Source organism: Chlamydotis macqueenii, chromosome 8 (assembly GCF_036417535.1).
Source record: "Chlamydotis macqueenii isolate bChlMac1 chromosome 8, bChlMac1.mat, whole genome shotgun sequence".
NCBI lineage: Eukaryota > Metazoa > Chordata > Aves > Otidiformes > Otididae > Chlamydotis > Chlamydotis macqueenii.
This window is the reverse complement of record NC_141563.1, coordinates 11,387,139-11,404,679: the sequence shown is the minus strand read 5'-3', so window position 1 is coordinate 11,404,679 and position 17,541 is coordinate 11,387,139. Positions and strand designations below refer to the sequence as shown.

At 36.9% G+C, this 17,541-nt stretch overlaps 1 protein-coding gene across 26 annotated transcripts in view; it reads right to left on the bottom strand.

The window, feature by feature from the left end:
• The window catches only part of RABGAP1L (RAB GTPase activating protein 1 like), a 261,321-nt gene that overhangs the window by 97,402 nt on the left and 146,378 nt on the right, over window positions 1–17,541 (bottom strand). For all 26 annotated transcript variants that reach the window (XM_086753424.1, XM_086753426.1, XM_086753427.1 and 23 more), the window contains 2 exons: window positions 12,421–12,534; window positions 2,816–2,890 (listed from right to left, as the gene is read on the bottom strand). In XM_086753424.1, coding sequence (XP_086609550.1) covers window positions 2,816–2,890; window positions 12,421–12,534 — 189 coding nt within the window. The remainder of the gene's footprint in view (window positions 1–2,815; window positions 2,891–12,420; window positions 12,535–17,541) is intronic.

Genomic DNA, 17,541 nt, shown 5'->3' with positions numbered 1-17,541 from the left:
CACTTCGACCAAAATTTCTCATCCGGCAGAGCTTAAGAAGGCAGTACTAAAGGACAAGCTGTGTGAGCCACTCTAAAGTTACATTTGTTGGCTTGAGCCCACTGAATGCTGAATTTGTGGGAAGCCCTGTGTCACCAAAACTCAACTGATAAGACATCTCTCTTCCTTTCCCCATGCCTTCAGGTAACACAATAACAAGACAGGCACAAGCACAGTCACTGCAGACCCAAATCAAGTTTTCAATAACATTTTAAAACTACCTTTCTTTTGCAGGCATCAAATTGTAACAAATGAAAGCGATTATTAAGTATCAAGAATGACAACTCTTGACCTTTTAGTATAGTCACTCACTCAGCCTCTTGCCAGTTCCTTATCAAATGTCAGCAATAGATAAAAGCTCAGTATTTTCTTCAAAGAGAATTTTAGTCTCTTAATATTTACCTCTAGGGTGTCATCTTTTATGGTACGGTCTATGATTATGGCCTGTCTCCAGGGCCATGGGCAGACACTTTCATTTTCATTTTCAGACAAAATATATGAAAGTAACTACTTAGCATAAAGAACTACCAGATCAGCTGCTAGCTACCTGTCCAGGCTAGATGTGCCTAGGACAAGCTCTTAGGAATCTGAAAGCTCTTTATCATAATTTTATCCGATGGAATGATCCCCACTGATGGCAGATAAAAGCTGCAGACAAAGTAAAGGGAAGAAATAGTTTTATCATCACCAAAAGCCTTGAATCTGCTCTATAATAAGACAATTGCAATTTTTTTTTTTGTAAGGTAACAATTATTTTTAATTAAATAACAGATGTTCATGCACAAGCACACCTACCTCGCATGCTCAATCGGACACACGTGCATTGACAACCGTTCCTCCCCCGAGACAGGGAGACGGAACAGAGGTGAGTGTCAGGCCAAAGTCATTTGCAGGCAGAGCCCACCAAGTCCTCGCTCTCAGTGGATGGAAGTTCTCCAGTATTACCAACCCCAAGAATTCAAAATTATAAATCAAGTTTTCATTTCTTATTTGTTTTAAATAAAACCCATTTTGGGCAATTCCATTCTGACTTTTAGCATTTAGATACTTGCCCCTTATTAACTTCTCTTTGGAGTCACAAAAGCCAGAAATTGACCATTTTTAAAATTAATTTTTAGTTTCTTGTATAGCAGTAACTCCAAGAGGTAGACAATAAGAAGAAAAACTGACAGTAAAATGATTAGAGTTGGCAAGACTGTCCCCCTATGATTAGAAGTTACTTGCTCACCTTTGATGGGAATTTCATCAAACCAGCAAAATCACAAAAAGCCATGATGGAGATTCAGGCTACTCAACCATCCCTGAAACATATCTATACTGAAGAGAAAGGATGTCCTATCTGAGGAAAAAGGGAAAGGAAGGGGTCTAGAAATCCATGCAAAGATAGAAGAGTTAGAGAGGGTCTTACAAGCATTCACAGCATACAGATTGGTTGGAGAATTCAAGAAAAACAAGAGTTTGGGGACATCCTGGGAAGCTCCCAACTTACATGAGCTCAACGAGCTCACTGAGACCACTTCCCTTCTTCCCTTTCTCTGATAATTTCAGTTTAATATCCTATTACAAAAGTAAATGTTATAAAGAGCATATTAAAATGAGTGTAATTGCCATTTAGTTTTCTCTGCGTACAGGGCAATTTCTTCTAACTCCAGGAACACTAGAAACAGAGGTGATTGTCAATAGCAATGACAGCATACAACTAAGTGAGAGGAGCTGCAGTATTAGTCAAATGCTAAGAATGTGACACCCACTCGTTTCTAAACAACTCTGGTATTGAAAGTGGCTTATTTTTCCAGTGGAACTTAAAAATCCTTCTTTGGGTAGAAAGTTAATTGCAAAATAACCATTAGATAAGCTAATTTACAGTACATGTGGGATTGCAATAATGTGACTAATTCAGTTTTATCCTTAAAGAACCTAAAGCTTCTCTGTAACATTGTCACTGTGTATCATTAAGACTCCAAGGAGTCATAGATCTCACTAGGAATTACAACTTAAATTAATCTGAATTCGAGTCGTAGATGTCTTAGGAAGCGTATGTGTAACATATATACCACCAATTGGTGACTCAGAACCACAATCTGAAAGGTATTTCAATGATGATTAATAATTTATTAATCAAAGCCTGACAGAAAAAGCAGACAAGAGCCTGAGTAAAGAGTTGCTGTTGGGGTTTCTTTACAATATCTACAGTACTTGAATCTGCTGCTTTTCCACTGCTACATCAAAGGTAAAGCATGTGGCAAAAATAAAAATTGTGTATTTATCTCTATACACAGGAGCACACGTATACACAGGAAGCAACAGATCAAAGTTTGTACAGTTTTTGGTTACAGGCTAAAATACCAAGGTTAAAATTCAGCTTTCACTCAAAAGATATTATAAAATGTTCCTAGGAGAAAAAGTCTCACTGAAAATTAATGAGACTGCTTGCTCTGGTTAGCTACTCTGAAAATATCTCCCAAAGTTAAATTCCCCATAAGCACAAAGGGAGCGTCACCTACGCGACAGCTTAATGAAAAGAAAATATTAATATGTAACAAATCAGTTTCAGGTTTTGACACAGAAGTACTTGAAAGTTTAATGGATTTCTCTTAGATAAGGGAAATCTACATTCACAAAGAGAGAAGTTATTAGTCACTATTTGCCAAAAAGCAACAAGGGAAAAATGAATACAGAAAAATAAACAACTGTAAATATCTGTCAAAGAGCATGTTACTGATTTTAAAGCTGTTTTGGTTTCAATATGAAAGCTTTCATTTTGCAATTAACTCACATGAAGTAGAAGCACAGCTGCAAGGAAAGACTGTCCCTGGCAATAGCCAATGTCTTCATCATAGACAGAGTACGCCTAGAAAAAATAAAAGTCAACATATATTAAAAACGCACGCAGGCACTACCAAACTGTGTTATAATCAACGAGCTATTCAGAATATGTAATACTATGCAGGCTAAAATAATATAGGGAGTGAAACTGTAACCATTCTCGCATAGGCTTTCAGGGCACTTAAGAAGACATCTCCAGGTCAGCCTCAATCTTCCACAGACGCCTTATTTGTAAATTTTCTTTCCTTTTCTTTTCTTCCCCTTCACAAACAGTATGAAAAGGGTTGGACGCAACTTCCTTTCACGTAAATCAAGGATAATTCTGCTGAGGTCAATAATGATATAGCTTGGACCATATAACTAATATGACACAAAAACCAGACTAGTTTGTATTGTGGGGAGAGTGCTTGTTTGTTTTTGGAAAAAACAAGTTCTGACATCACGAAAGTACAGGATCTGAGGCTTGGTGTTAGAAAACCACTGAGAACGAATCTAGGCTGAAAGTTTCATCAGAAACAGTTTTTCCATGCCCTTGTTATGCGGAAGAATGGAGACGACTCATTTTCCTATGACTGATGTACTACTTTTTTCTTATTCTTAAAAAACAAAACAAAACTAAAAGAACCAAACTCTCCTTCTCCCTTACTTTTTCAAGACAAGAAGACAGATATTGTTTTTAAAGAGATGTGAGAACATGTTAAAAATTTGAGGAAACTTTAGAAAATATAAGCAACGGCAGGACTGACATCGGAGAGAGACGTCCTGAGAGAATAAGCAAGGTACTGAGGTTACAGCCAGGGAAACGAAAGCACAAGGTCAGAGCTCCGGGGAGGAACAAGCCACATGAATCAGAAAATCCGCTTTGCCCCCACGCCGCCTCCAATACTATTTACAGATGAGAACGTTTCAAACTGGAACACCGTGCTTTTCTTCTTTTTTTAAGTCTTGAATGAAATAAAGATTGCAAATTCACTGAACGGAAGCACAGAGCGACTGAGAACAACCAGTGTCGGGTGTGCTGGGGGACCAAACCCACCCGGCTCTAACGCACAACATTTCAAAGGCGGCTAAGCCACCTCTTCAAATGGTGAGAAGTATCGTGACTCAAAAAGAGATGCAACTCCTTTCCAGCCAACACGATGAACATAATTGCAAATAATTTCTGCCAGAAATGTTCAAATGGAGGCCAAAGATATTTAAAGTCCTCAAACCACCTTTCCTTTTTCGTTCTGATGGGCAAAAACTAAGAAATCTTTATAAGGAATTCTGTAACGATTCCAGAAGATAAGATTTCTGTAAAGAATACAACCTGAGTATTCCTTTAAAGGTCTGTATCACTTAGGATTAGTCAGAATCCTACTGAAAAAAAAAATCCAAATCTATTGCTCAGTTTCAGTGATCAAGCAAATATAAGACCAGTCACAAGAATTACTGAAAAAAAAAACCCAACCCAAAACTTACAATCTCCTTACTACTTTAAACCAACTGTAGTCACAAAAACAAAATACAAAATATAACTCTGAATTGGAAAAAAAGGATGATCTCTTGGAAAAAGTTCATTTTAAATGACTCTTTAGCTACTAAGCACTGAATTAACAGAAATTACTTTCAACATTTAAATTAATACTGCATATGACTAATTAGAACCATCCACCAGTTAACCATCATCATCAGGAGTCTTTACCTATCAGTTTATGGATGTCTAATATTTTATTTCTGGATTTATGGATGTCTAATATTTTATTTCTGTATGTATTATTTCTGCTATTGAAAGACCAGCTCGACTTAGAAACAGATATGCAGAATTACAAATAACAAATTTGATTTATGATTTCTTCATACTATACAACAACACTTTTACTTTACTTAAAAAAAAAACCCCAAGCCAGAAAATTAATAGCAATTTATCAACACGTGGGGGTTCTCTGTTGTGAGAAGCATTATTAGCACAATAGCTAATAATTTGCTGTAAACAGCAACAAATTAATCCAAAGAAGTGTTAAGATAACTATTGAGAAACCCAATACACTGGAACAAACAAACTGCCTCCAAACCTCATAAAAATCACAAGTAAAGAAAGCTTATCAGAAATAAAAAGATACATCTTTTGAAATTGTGAAAGTTGTAATGTTGGCAAAAGAAGGGAAAAGGGAATGGTGCAAAAAAAATCCTCACTCTGCGTGTTAAATATTAAAATATGAAGGAAAACCAAGAAATGTTCTCATAACCAACTTCCCAAAGATATTAAAACTAGTAACAAATCTATTTCAAACACATCCAGAGCAGGAAGGCAAATCCTCTACTTGGAAAATAAACGATGAAGGTAGAAAAGTTGTATTTAAACTACAGCAGGAAATCCACATGAGCTTTCCTTGTGCCTGTTTTGTTACAGCAGAACCACAGAGGCTGCCATCCTGCTGGAACCATTTATAAAAGGGGATCTCTTGAAGGATCCAATTGAGTATCAAAAGAGATGGTAAAGTAAAAGGAATTAAAATACTAAAAAAATTACTAAGAACAGACAGTATTAACCCAAAAAGCATAGAGGCAAAAAAAAAAAAATGTTAACTAGTAAACTATTAATTGGCTGATTAAATCAGAAGAATAGATGACAAATTGGAAACATTTGTACAAAGAGGTGATCCACAGAACTACAAATCAATATGTACTGGATAATTTGGTTTAAAAAAAACCCTTCAAATTAATGAGCAGACACAGATATACATAGGGCATATAAGAGAAAAATGTCTGAGAGCCCCAGTAAAAGGATGTCGTAATTAATAAATCTCTGAGGCAACCAACAACTATGAAAAAATATTAACTGCTTGATCTGCTTGCTTTTTGAAATTCACTTCCACTAGGTCCTTCCCCAAAAGCTGATCTTCACAAGCAGCAGTTATCAGATACTTAGATACTAACTTCAGTTCTGCACGAGAATCAGATCAAACTGAGAAAGATTTTGTTGTTAAGTCAAAGCACCATATTCCGGGCAACTAAAGATTTTTTTTTTTTTAATGAAGTCTCTGAAATCTACATTATTTCATTGTATTTGCACAAAGCAAAGAGATTTTGAAGCTCTATTTATATTGCATCCCCAATTATATTTTCTTAGTTTCAAGTAACCTATGAGACTTTATATTGCTGAAATATGATGTAATTAACCAAAACAGCCTCAAAAATAAGGATGCTGCCTACAGATACCACCATAATATTGTATTACTAACAAAAGATCTAAGATTAATTAGCTAAGGGACTGAAGAGCATTAATTTTGTCTTTCCACGCGAAATATGAAAACAGAGCAAAATCTCAAATCCCCTATTGCCACTGCAGTCATTGGGACTTTGTAAGTCCCAGAGAATGGGATTTTCCCCCTGACAACCTGTGACAATGTTGCAGTCCTTTAGGTTGTTATTTTCTTAAGCTCTTGGGGAATCTTTAGTCATGATACTCCAGTCAACTCCAGAGATTTTAAATATTCTCTGGGATTTAATAAATATGGGAGTTAATTAATATGGAACTTCATAAAGATTCTGAGTTGAAGTCTACTTCCATTAATTTTAACTAAATGAAGATCTCACTTGCAGAATTAAAACATCTTTTTAATAGTTATCTGTCTTCTGAAGAGAAGAACTACAACGCAGTTATTAGAACAACACAATTAGAAAGCGAATACTTTGGAAGCAACAGAGTCTCCTCAAATAAAGTCAACGATAGAGAACCGCCTGCATGTTGGGAAAGGGAATGAAGAATACGGAGATGGGAGAGAAATTCTTCTCTAAAGTAATTAATGCAAGAAAATGTCCCAAGATCAGAATCTTCTGTAGAAAAATTCCAAGTAGCATTTAAAAGATGAATTGAAAGGTTGCTGATTAGAATTTAAAACCTCAGATTTGGGATTTCTGTAGCTTCTGTTTATGACTCCTAGCAGTTTTAAAAAAGGAAGAGTCTCAAATTCCAGAAGGAAATGTTTTTCATCATTTCACCATGCCTCCTAGTCATGAAAATGATTGCTTATACTTGCTGGACATTCAAACGTACTTAACCAAATGTGAAACACTAACTAGCAGCTATCAGTGTACAATCACATTGCCAATTTGCCTTTACCATAGTAATTCAACAACATTAGAAACTAAACGTTACAATTACACTAGAAACTAAAGAGAGCTCAAGAAAACCATTTCTCTAGTGCCTCTCTCATAGAAAGGTCTTACATTTGCCAGAGTTTTCATTCCTCCCCACACAGCAACGCTGAGGGAAAGGTATGAGCAGAGGCTCTACAGATCTCCATCTCTCATCGGCAATAACGCGCCCTCTCTTGTCAGTAATAATGGGTCCCGGCACAGGAACCACCTCTGAAAAAGCGACAGGCACAACGCTTGTTGACAGCCATACGAGATACCCAGCATCTATGTCTCAGGAAAAAAGGAGAATGTAACAGGAATTGAAAGCAAGTTTTTTTGGGGGAGAATTACAAGCCCAATCTGCTCTCATTACTTACCTTTGTCTCGCTCCCAAAACGACAGAAATTATCTAGGGAATCTACTCAGTGTTTGATACAGACACAGCTCTGTGCTCAAGTCTGCTTTAGGAGAGTTAAAGGACTTATACAGTGTCTGAAAAACAGACTGTCTCAAGAAAACATCTATACTTTGATGCAGATTTCTCACACAACAAGGTACTTTATGACATGCTTGGTTCTGAATAATTTTAGTGATTGTATCATATAAAACTCTATACCTGAATTTATTACAAGGCTAACACTCAAAGTAATATTATTCCCACGACTGCAGCATTTAGGAAGTATCACATGATACAAGGAATTTCTGTGTTAACTGAAAAGTGTATTTTTAGAAATTAGTTACTCATTTATTGAGTATCAGCGAGAGGCACGTGCATGTTACGCAATATGCCTCCTCCAGAGCTGTAAGGGCCGAGAGAATGAAGAAATCTTCACATTTATTCAGGCAGGCCTCTGATCATGCTAGTCTTTACTCGCTTTCCAGCACTCAAGATTCACAACCCTGACCTTTTCACTAGTACAGTCTCAGCAGAAACCCCATATGCAAGAACAATACTGCTGCTCCTTGCTGAGCACAGATGCACAGAGAAGGAACCTTATTAATATGCAAATAGAAGAAGACAAGATAACATTAAAATCCTTTGTATGAAGCAAGACAACAATATTTACTAAAATCAGTCTTCAACCCAGGAACTAAGAAAATAAACAACTAAAAATAGATGGAAAATAATTCTTAGCTCATTCTGTATATGCTCCTATGTTTATTCTAAAATCGGCAAATAGACTCCTATAGGAAAGGATTGGCTCTCTGACACATAATTAAGCCAAAGTGGACAAATACAGAAACTTCCCATTTGTAACTCTGAGGAGATACTAAGGATTGAAAAACGTGGAAGAACACTATACTTGCATGTTGTGAAGAGGTGATCATCTGAAAAAAAGATGCTGCAATGAAACGGAAATTAAAAAGTAAAAAAAGGCTGAAAGTTAGACAATCAGCTTACAGGACAGCATTAAGCAGCAGTTCTGCCATGCTGAAGGATAAGCCAAAGAGTAATCCATCATTCACAGCTTATCACGGAATAGAAGCTACTGGTCACAGAAGAGCAACTCAAAGGCATTTTCACATTTCAATTCTACAGCAAAGAAAGCCAAAAAAAAACCCCATATTGAACACCATTCAGCATTAGCTTTGCTAGAAACAGTTTATTATTCCCCTTACTAATTCCAACAAACAGACATTGCAACAACGACTCAAATGGAGTCCCACAGTAAACCAACAACCACACCGATTCTGCACATAAAACCTTCAGGCAAGTATGACTGGGATTAGGAAAAAAACACAAATTTGATCAATCATGGAGGTAAGTATTTAGTAACAAGCTATGTCATGATACAAATTATTAATATACTTCCATAATGCCTTTGTTTACTGTAAAACACTAACACCAAAGTCACCCATCCATTTTCAGAAAAACAGGGAAGCATTGCGTCTATTTTTCCAGTTTGCCCAGTACGAGCACTCACCCAGCTAACCTAGCTACCGATTTCCCTGCAACAACCTCCTCTTCTCCTACTAAATTCACCATGCCTCTTTGTTGAATAGGAGTGACTTTAATCAGAAAATTAGAGAAAACACATCTCGCGTTAAATTCTGCACGGCATACACTCCAGGCAGTTGAGAGGACTATTTCTGCCAAGTGCTTTGATTCCCTGGAGCATCGAGCTGTTAACTACATATGCACGCATGGAAGTAGGTCGAGAGTACTATTCTGCTATGCATTGTAACACAGAGAATGAGCTCTCTAAATACAGCTAGAACTTGCATAGTACTTAAACAGAAAGTGTGCAAGAAACAGAAGTATTTTCCCAAAGTTGTTTATTCTGTGCAAATCTAGCTCATACAATGTCCTCAAACGAAATCTCCAATCTAGAATCTGGAACTCTTTTCATCCCTTATCACCATTGTCAGTCTTAATGTTCATTTTTAGATACTTTGTCACATAAATGTTCTGCAACTGAAAAAGTTTCCATCTTTCCTGCTTTCCTACTGTTCTGAAGAAGAGATTAAGAGATGGAACTAAAACTGACAGACCCGTTACAACGAGGCAGTGAGCTTTTAATGGTTTTCCTTTTTATCTGACAGCTCAGATCATCTCTCATTTCAGTAGGGAATGAAGAAAATGCTCTTCAGCTTTTCACCCTCCCACTTGAGGACAGACCTTTTCTAGCCTTATTCAATAATCTCATTCTTCAAATACTTTGCTTTCATATTAGAAGAAGGGCATGGGTGCACAGCACCTCTGCTAAAAAGCAGCCACAATATTACTTTCAACACAGATTATTATTTTTTTCCAGTGGAATGACAAGTTTAAAAGCAAATTGATTACCTTTTAAGAATATTTCTCCGTAACTCAACACATCAATCATAAACTCAAGGTCCAGTCAGACCTGGCCATAGACAGGTCATCTGTAGAACAGAGCCATAGCCATTTAGGAAAACAGAGCAAGGATGGAGGAAAAGTTGCTGCCTAGAATCTACACAACAGTTGCGTCTGATCTCAATACTGGCAAGTAGGTAGAAACTGTCAAGAATAAAATCAGTAAACTTATGAATAATTCAGTGTGGAAGATTGGATATGGCTGTTCTACCAGGAAGCAATGCTTCCCAATTCCTTCTCTGAACCAATGAGCATGTAAAAGAATGAGGCAGTCAATAGAATCTACGAGGATTTTTAGAAAACCTTCAACCCTTCCCAAAGGGTTTTTAGGGAACTAAGCTGCCATAGAAGGTCCTCTTATGGACTCAAATAATTGATTAAAGGATAAAAAGTGAAAGATAGTAATAATCTGTCAGTTCTCACCCACCCATGTTCTGTGAGTTCACTCACAGAACCTTACAGAAAGGGCTGATGCTGTTGAAAATATTCGCAAATCATAAAGAACACATAAAAATAGCACAGTAACAAAGACTGCTGGTGACACAAAGATGTTCGGAGCAGCAAACTAAAAGCTGACTGCAAAGCTGCTACGCAGAACTTGTTCATATCAAGAGAAAGTGGCAAAGTGGCAGAGGTCACTCAACTGTAGAGGAATACAAAATGCTTCATGCGGAAAGCAGTCCTCAACTTGCTGTGCACACTGACAGGTCTCTGATCTAGATCCTTTAAGAAAAGAGGACCAACGTCTGCAGCAACTTTCTCTGCAGGAGCAGCAGAGGCCCTGTGAAGCCGGCTGCTAGACAGATAATTTCTCTTAAGTTTCTAGTTCAGATAGATTCATTCCTTTATCTTCTCTTTATTAAATAAAATAGACTGAGATACTCTTTCACAAAAAAAGAGTTTTTCTTTCCAAAGTATGTTCCCAAATCCCTTCCTCATCCTCATGGAACTTCTACGGATTCTTTCCAACATAGGAGGAGAATTGTCAAATTGTCAAATCAAAAGCAGCTGCAGCAGCTGTAAAATACTGAGTTACTCAAGTTATTATATTCCTACACAAGATCCATCTATCTACACATCCTTTAACACCTCATTATTTACCATTCTCTTTTTCTCTGTGTCATCGAGATATCTTTATCAGAAATGACTTTTCTGTTTTCTTTTAGGTGACTAACCAGAGCACATAAAATGAACAAGTGATCTTCCTGCCCTGTTCAAAACACATTTATTCGGTGCTGATATTTAGTAACCTGCTAGCTAGCCAGTGTTTAATTCTTTAACGTGTACCTTCTTCATGTTCTAATTCATCCAGTGCTTATACGCTTCTTGCACGGCAGACTACACGAGCTACAGAATTTCAATAAAATTACCTTCACCAATGAAACCTGCATTTTTTTTATTAGGTTTTCAAGATCTATTTTCAGTAAACTCGTAGGCATTCATTATAATATATTTCTTTCATTTAATTCTTGATAAGCTGAATGCTATTCCATAATTTTTCACTTAACAGATATCAAACTGACAGGCCCACAATTACCTGCATTGTCCTAGTTATTCTTTTCTAAGATAGGCACAGGAATGGTTTTCTTGTAGCCACTTAGAGGCCTCCAAGATTAGTGAGAAATCAGTGTAATTGGTTCAAAGTTCTCGCTGCTCCTTTATTTTTTTTTTAAATGTGAATTATTCATGACAAAGAACTTCAATATACGTAACCCAAGCAGCTATATTTAACAGTCATCCAAATTATTGTCTGAATAGGAGTCTGTATCACCATAGAATTTATCTGGAGAACAGGAATATGTATCATTATACCCCAAAGGCAGGACACTCTTTTCTGCTTGTTATGACAACTCCATCAGTTCTGTCTATTAATCAACTGCAGGTGGAAACAGAGTAACAAGGGAAAGGAAGGGAAGTGAAAATGGCATTGTCTAAGGCAATCATTTATTCTGCATGTAGAAAAAGGAAAATGAAATCTGCAACTGACAGCCAGAGAACTCCCTAACTTGCCACAATATTCTACCTTCTGGATCTCTCCTGAGCAACAAAAGTCTGTCTATACAAGTTGGACAAATCTGTTCATTTAGTACCTCAATTTCCCCATGTGCAAAGTGGGGGAAAAAAAAAAAAAAAAGATTTTTCTTTGATATGAGAGCTATGAGTGAAAAGCTATACACACACATTGCTTGTGGCAAGGTCAGCTAACTTGTTCTCTAGATAACTGTCTAGAGACATTCTTGCTTAACCTCATAGCAGAGCTTGCTCTGAGGGTTCCTCTTGCTCTGCAAATCTCTCCATCAGCAGAGCAAAAAAAGTTCTACTACACCACACTTCTACTGAAGTGGACCTCTGATATCAAACTGCCCATTAATAACGCTTTAGCCTCACTCTTCTCATATGTATCTTAGATACAAAATGCAAGGTTATAAAAAGTACTTCAGGATACTGCAGAACCTTACACCGTCCACATGCAATCTAATTAAAGCTTTAAAATCTTATTGATTAGTGACTTGAATCAGAACAGGGTTAGCAGGGAAAATAACAGTCATAGCAAAATATGGAACACACTTTAAAATTCAGAGTACTGACTGTACCTTACAGATTTTGTATAGAGATTCCTGACCGTCTCCTTCTGTATCTTTGAAATAATCATGTGCTGGAAATGTACGATGAATATCTCGTGTAATGACACTCTCTTGAGCAGAATCCTGTAAAAAAGAGAGAAAAATCCCAAAGTATTAGCCTGGTAATAGTGTAATTAAACATAACAGAAAATAAAATTCTATGTGCAGTCAACATGGATACATTAGATAACTGCTTTACTGACTCATCCTCCAAAAATGCTTTGAGAAGAAACCGAAAATCCTCTAGTCGCATATGCAGTAATCATTTGACAGCTTAACAAGAGCAACGTGGCATGTTTTCTGTCCTTCAGGCTTACAGTTCAAGTTTAAAACTCCTAGGAAATGCCTAGTTATTTAACTGTAAGTGCATTTTTACCACAGAACATATGGTTACTGTATTTCTCTAGGAGTAAAAAAAATAAACCAAAACCCATTATACTGTCTCGCTTGCAAGCTCACAGATATTAATTTAAAATGCATACTTATCTACTACAAAACTAGTGTTATTTACAGATTAGAATTATTACTTTGAAATATTCAGTTTACCATTAAGTAGTCTTAAAAAGAACAAAAAAAAGAAGTACCATAAAATGTTACACTTCCAGATAAATCCCGTATCTTTCCCCACTACCATCTCCAATTCAGTTACATTTTCACATTGACTAGCACCTCGGGATATGTTCAGGTGCCTAAATGTTGGTGGCAAAAGCCATTTCAGAAGCCCGAAGAGAATCCTGCCTGGTAAGCAGCTGCCACTGCAGAAGGATACCAGCCTGCTCTAAGTGCTGCATCATCTCTGCAAGCTCCACGTGGACGATCTGCACAGGCAAAGACAGCTAAAACGACACCAAATGCCCACGTTTAGGCAACTGAGCTGTTCCCTGGACATACCTAGCTTTGTAGATAAAGAAGCAAGTGCTTATGATACTGCATTTCTATAAAAACATGGAAATCATTGCAATCACACCTGAAAAATCACACTATGTGCATGAGATAGTGGTGTTAAAATGTCACAGCTGGAACTACAACAGTTAATCAATTATCTCCAGGTTCCAGTTACCCTCAGCATGAGACAGTACCTTTAGGCTGGTAAATATCAACTGTGCCTTTCTCTATTACCTTTGTAATCCTACAGGAAAACCTCTCCTGCAACTCAGGAAATAAATCCTTTATAAATACTTCTACCTTGAAAACAAAATAGCTCTGTTCTAGAAAAGCTTCTACATCCTCAGATTGCAGTTTGCAACCCAGGACTCTCCATAAAACACTTCTTTACACCTGATGGGGTCAGCAACCAGGTCCTTAGGTGGCTTCCTAACCCCATAAAGCCTCTATGGTGAGACTACGCCATACAAAGCAGCTCCTGCGGGGGCTCAGCCAGAAGTCCAGAGCAATTCCCAACTATGGTTTCCTTTTGGGTCCATCCGTAACCAATGCACATAAAGAGTCCAAGCCTGGACTGTATCAGGCTACCTCAGAGACGAAAACCTATCATTCTATTTCTCCATGCACTTCAATGGCAGCTAAGAAAATAGCTACAAGCCCGACAAGCATAAACGTCATTTTAAATTTAAATGTTTTCTAACAGCACTCAGTTGAGCATCACAGATAAGTTAAAAAAAAAAAGAAGAAAAAAAATCTGGTTGTTTTTTTTTTTCCAATCTAATTTTGTTCTGTTCTCATCTGTCTTCTCATTTCCTTTGATTGTCTTCAAAGACATCTTTCCTCCACATCCCTTTCTGCACTGAGCACAATCCTGCAGTTCTTGCACATAGAAGTCTTCCTCTTCCTTCTCTCTAAAATCTCTCCCTAAGGTTCACAGCTTCTCTGAATCTTTGGCATCATTAATTTATCCATTTACAATGGAGATCTCAATACACAATCTGCATTTTGTAAAATACCAGGCATATTGTTATATGCTAAGAAAAGGAAAGCTTACAAAAAGAGCTGATGTTTTTATTACACTGAGCAGCACTGCTCTAGAGAATAAACACACTTTCGTGCTTTCACCAGGTTACTATCATGCTTTTCAGGATATGTAAGCATCATGCAACTACTAGTGACCAAAACTAACCACAGAGTCTAAATCACAAGCAACAAAAACCAGAATAATAATACAAATTTAATAATAAGCAGTTCTCTAATCAGACTTCAATAATGAGTGTTTTCATTTACTAGGCTTTCAAACACAAGAGGATAAATAATTGCAGTTTTCCTCCCAGATCGATCTGACAATTTAGTTACATTGTAAGGAAATGCCTTAAACAGCATTTAAGACCTACCAGTACAGCACAGTTACTGAGTCCGTTATAAAAATCTGTTACGTTAATTCTTCAGCATAAATTTGAAAAGATCCAGAAAGTTACAGGAAGGCCACTGTGCCCAACACATAAATCAATTTTCTGTCAAGCAGGGAGATTGTCTTTGACTTCCCTCTATTTCTGTCTTTTCTTGAACTGAGAGGCCAATATACAATGGTGCATACCAAAGCTGACAAGGTAGATGTTCAAAGTGGAACCAAAAAATATTTGTGTAAAAGCCCAAATGCAAATTCATTTTTACTGAGTTAAAAGGATTCTGAAGCAGAGTCTTCATTCAGCATTAACAAAAAAAAAAAAACCAGAGGAAAACAATTAAACAGACCAAAAATAAAATTTAAGCTGAAAAACAGGAGAACGAACTCCTCCTCAAAAGAGAACATCCATCTGAAATACGATAAACCCATAATCTAAGAGAAACAAGAAATGAGCCTACTGTGAAGATGAATGTAGAATTACTTCTTAAAATATATTAAAAATATTTTGGTTAAGTTTCCATCTTCTTCCAGATAGAATTTGTTGATAGTGCTGTTCTCAGGAGAACAGTAGATGACTTTACAGTTCTCCTAATTCAGGTTTCCAGAGGATTTTTATTCTCCTGAAAGTCATGATTAGTTAATTTCTTATGAAAAAAAAGCTAAGATGAGATGGGAATCAAAGCATTCAGAGTTTTAATGATCTTTCTCGTTTCTAATAATAATTTCTGTGCTGCCAACTCAGAGAAACAATATTCTACTGAGGAAAAGAATTATCTTAATATGTCAACTATATGACAGCTGACATCTACTGAACAAGCTCTCTACTTTGAGTCGTCTCACTTTTAAAACAGCTAAACTTCTGCAACTGTGAGGCAATTGTACTGGGATACTAACTCCTTGACATTGCTGCCATTTTAAACTGTGAAGATGCTGCTGAATGTGGACCTTTTACGCCAGAAGGCAGATCGACATGGAAATACAGACAAGAACGGAAAACTGTTTCTATAAAATAAATGTTAAAAGAAAACTAAGGGTACATACGCACTCAAAATGAAGAAATATAGGGCAACATTTACACATGTACATTAGGAATTATTTTTTTAATTAAGAATACTTCGCAGACACTCCAAAAATAATCTCTCCTCATTTGTTGTCCTGAGTATACCCATTATGATGATGAATTACGGTTAGGGAGTAGAAGAGACTCCTGTAGGTAGAGTCTTGCTTCCTTTGCCACAAGAATTGGAGAATAAGTATGGTATGAGCCAGAAGAATGTAACAAACCAAGAAGAATCTCTTGGGTCATAACATCTCAATGCTGGGTTAAGACACAGATCCTTTCCCCACTTCAGCCCAAAAGTTCTTATGTGGAACCAGGCATGTCACTTAGACAAAAATTCCACGAGTGGTCACATGAGTTTTTCCTTACTAAACAGCTGCCTTTATTACAGCTGTCAACTCAAAATGGTGAAATGCAGAATTACTTACAGTTGTAATTAAAGGAGTTGCAATTAAAGAGCAAAAAAAAAAAAAAGTTTTATGTGAACACTGAAAAATAAAACAAAACAACAACAAAAAAACAGGTCACAGATGTCTCAAACATGGCATTCAAACTGAGCAGTCCTCCTGACCTCAATCTCCTTGTGCTCCATTTCCCTGGTTAATAATAATTCCCCATCTCAGGAGGGTGTAATGAAAACCAAGTAACATCTGAAGCACTCAAATACTGTAGCAATGAGTTCTACAGAAATGGCAAAGAGGAAAACAGTAACTTCATCCTCAGATCCTGACCTGAATGGTACATAGTAAGGCACAAGGTTACACAATGAAAAATAAGGCAGGAGAAAAAAAAAAAAAAAAAAAAAAAGAAAAAAAAAACAAAAAACCCACCAAGCTGCTCATTTTGTAAGTACTATTCCTTCTGTACACAATACGGCACAGCTCCTGAGAAGAAGAGAAGCCAAAATCATAGAACTGTGTGTGATCAAGAGTCTATCATTACGCATATGAGTAGGCAATTTCCATGCTGTACTACTTAACTTCCAAAGGCTTATCACTAATCTTAAACTCCTTCAAGTTTGGTTTTATCATGTGTTTACATGCAAAAGCAATATGATTTGTGCTGGAGTGGACAAGTTCACCTGACTGGACACATTTAAAAGTTCTGCATCTCTGGTGAGGTTCAAAGAGCTGATTTTTCATCAAATTGTCCTACCCATGCTTTATCTCTTCTATAGCTAAAAATAGCTAAAATCCAGCGTACCAAGGAAAGAAAAAAAAAAAAAGAAAAAAAAAAAAATCAGAATAGGCTTTCAACATCTAAAATTACCATGCCCTGGAAACCTAATGTGTTACGCTCCTTTAGGATTAGATACTGAAAATTTTCTATATCTCACGCGGAAAGCAAAAACTCCTAGTCTGTCGCGGGTGTTCATCACTCTTATTTAGGCAGACACATATGATGTAGAAGCACACCAGCTGCTGACAGCAGGAGCTAGAGGTACCCTCAATAAATCGACGCCTCTTAATCCTGAAAAGCTGTAGATTTAAATATTGACTTGCCAAGTGCACATTATTAGACATTACAACATTGTTTCAGTATCCTAAGCATTCTGCTGCAAGCACATTGCTTATTTTGTTCCTTAAAGTTCTCTGTGGTCCTGTACAGCTCCACACACGGGAATATGAATAATAACTTTAAATTCTCTGAAACACAATTACAAACAGATAGCAAATACAAGATATACAAAACAGATGAGGGCAGTTCGTATGGGTTTGAAATGAGCTGCGTAACT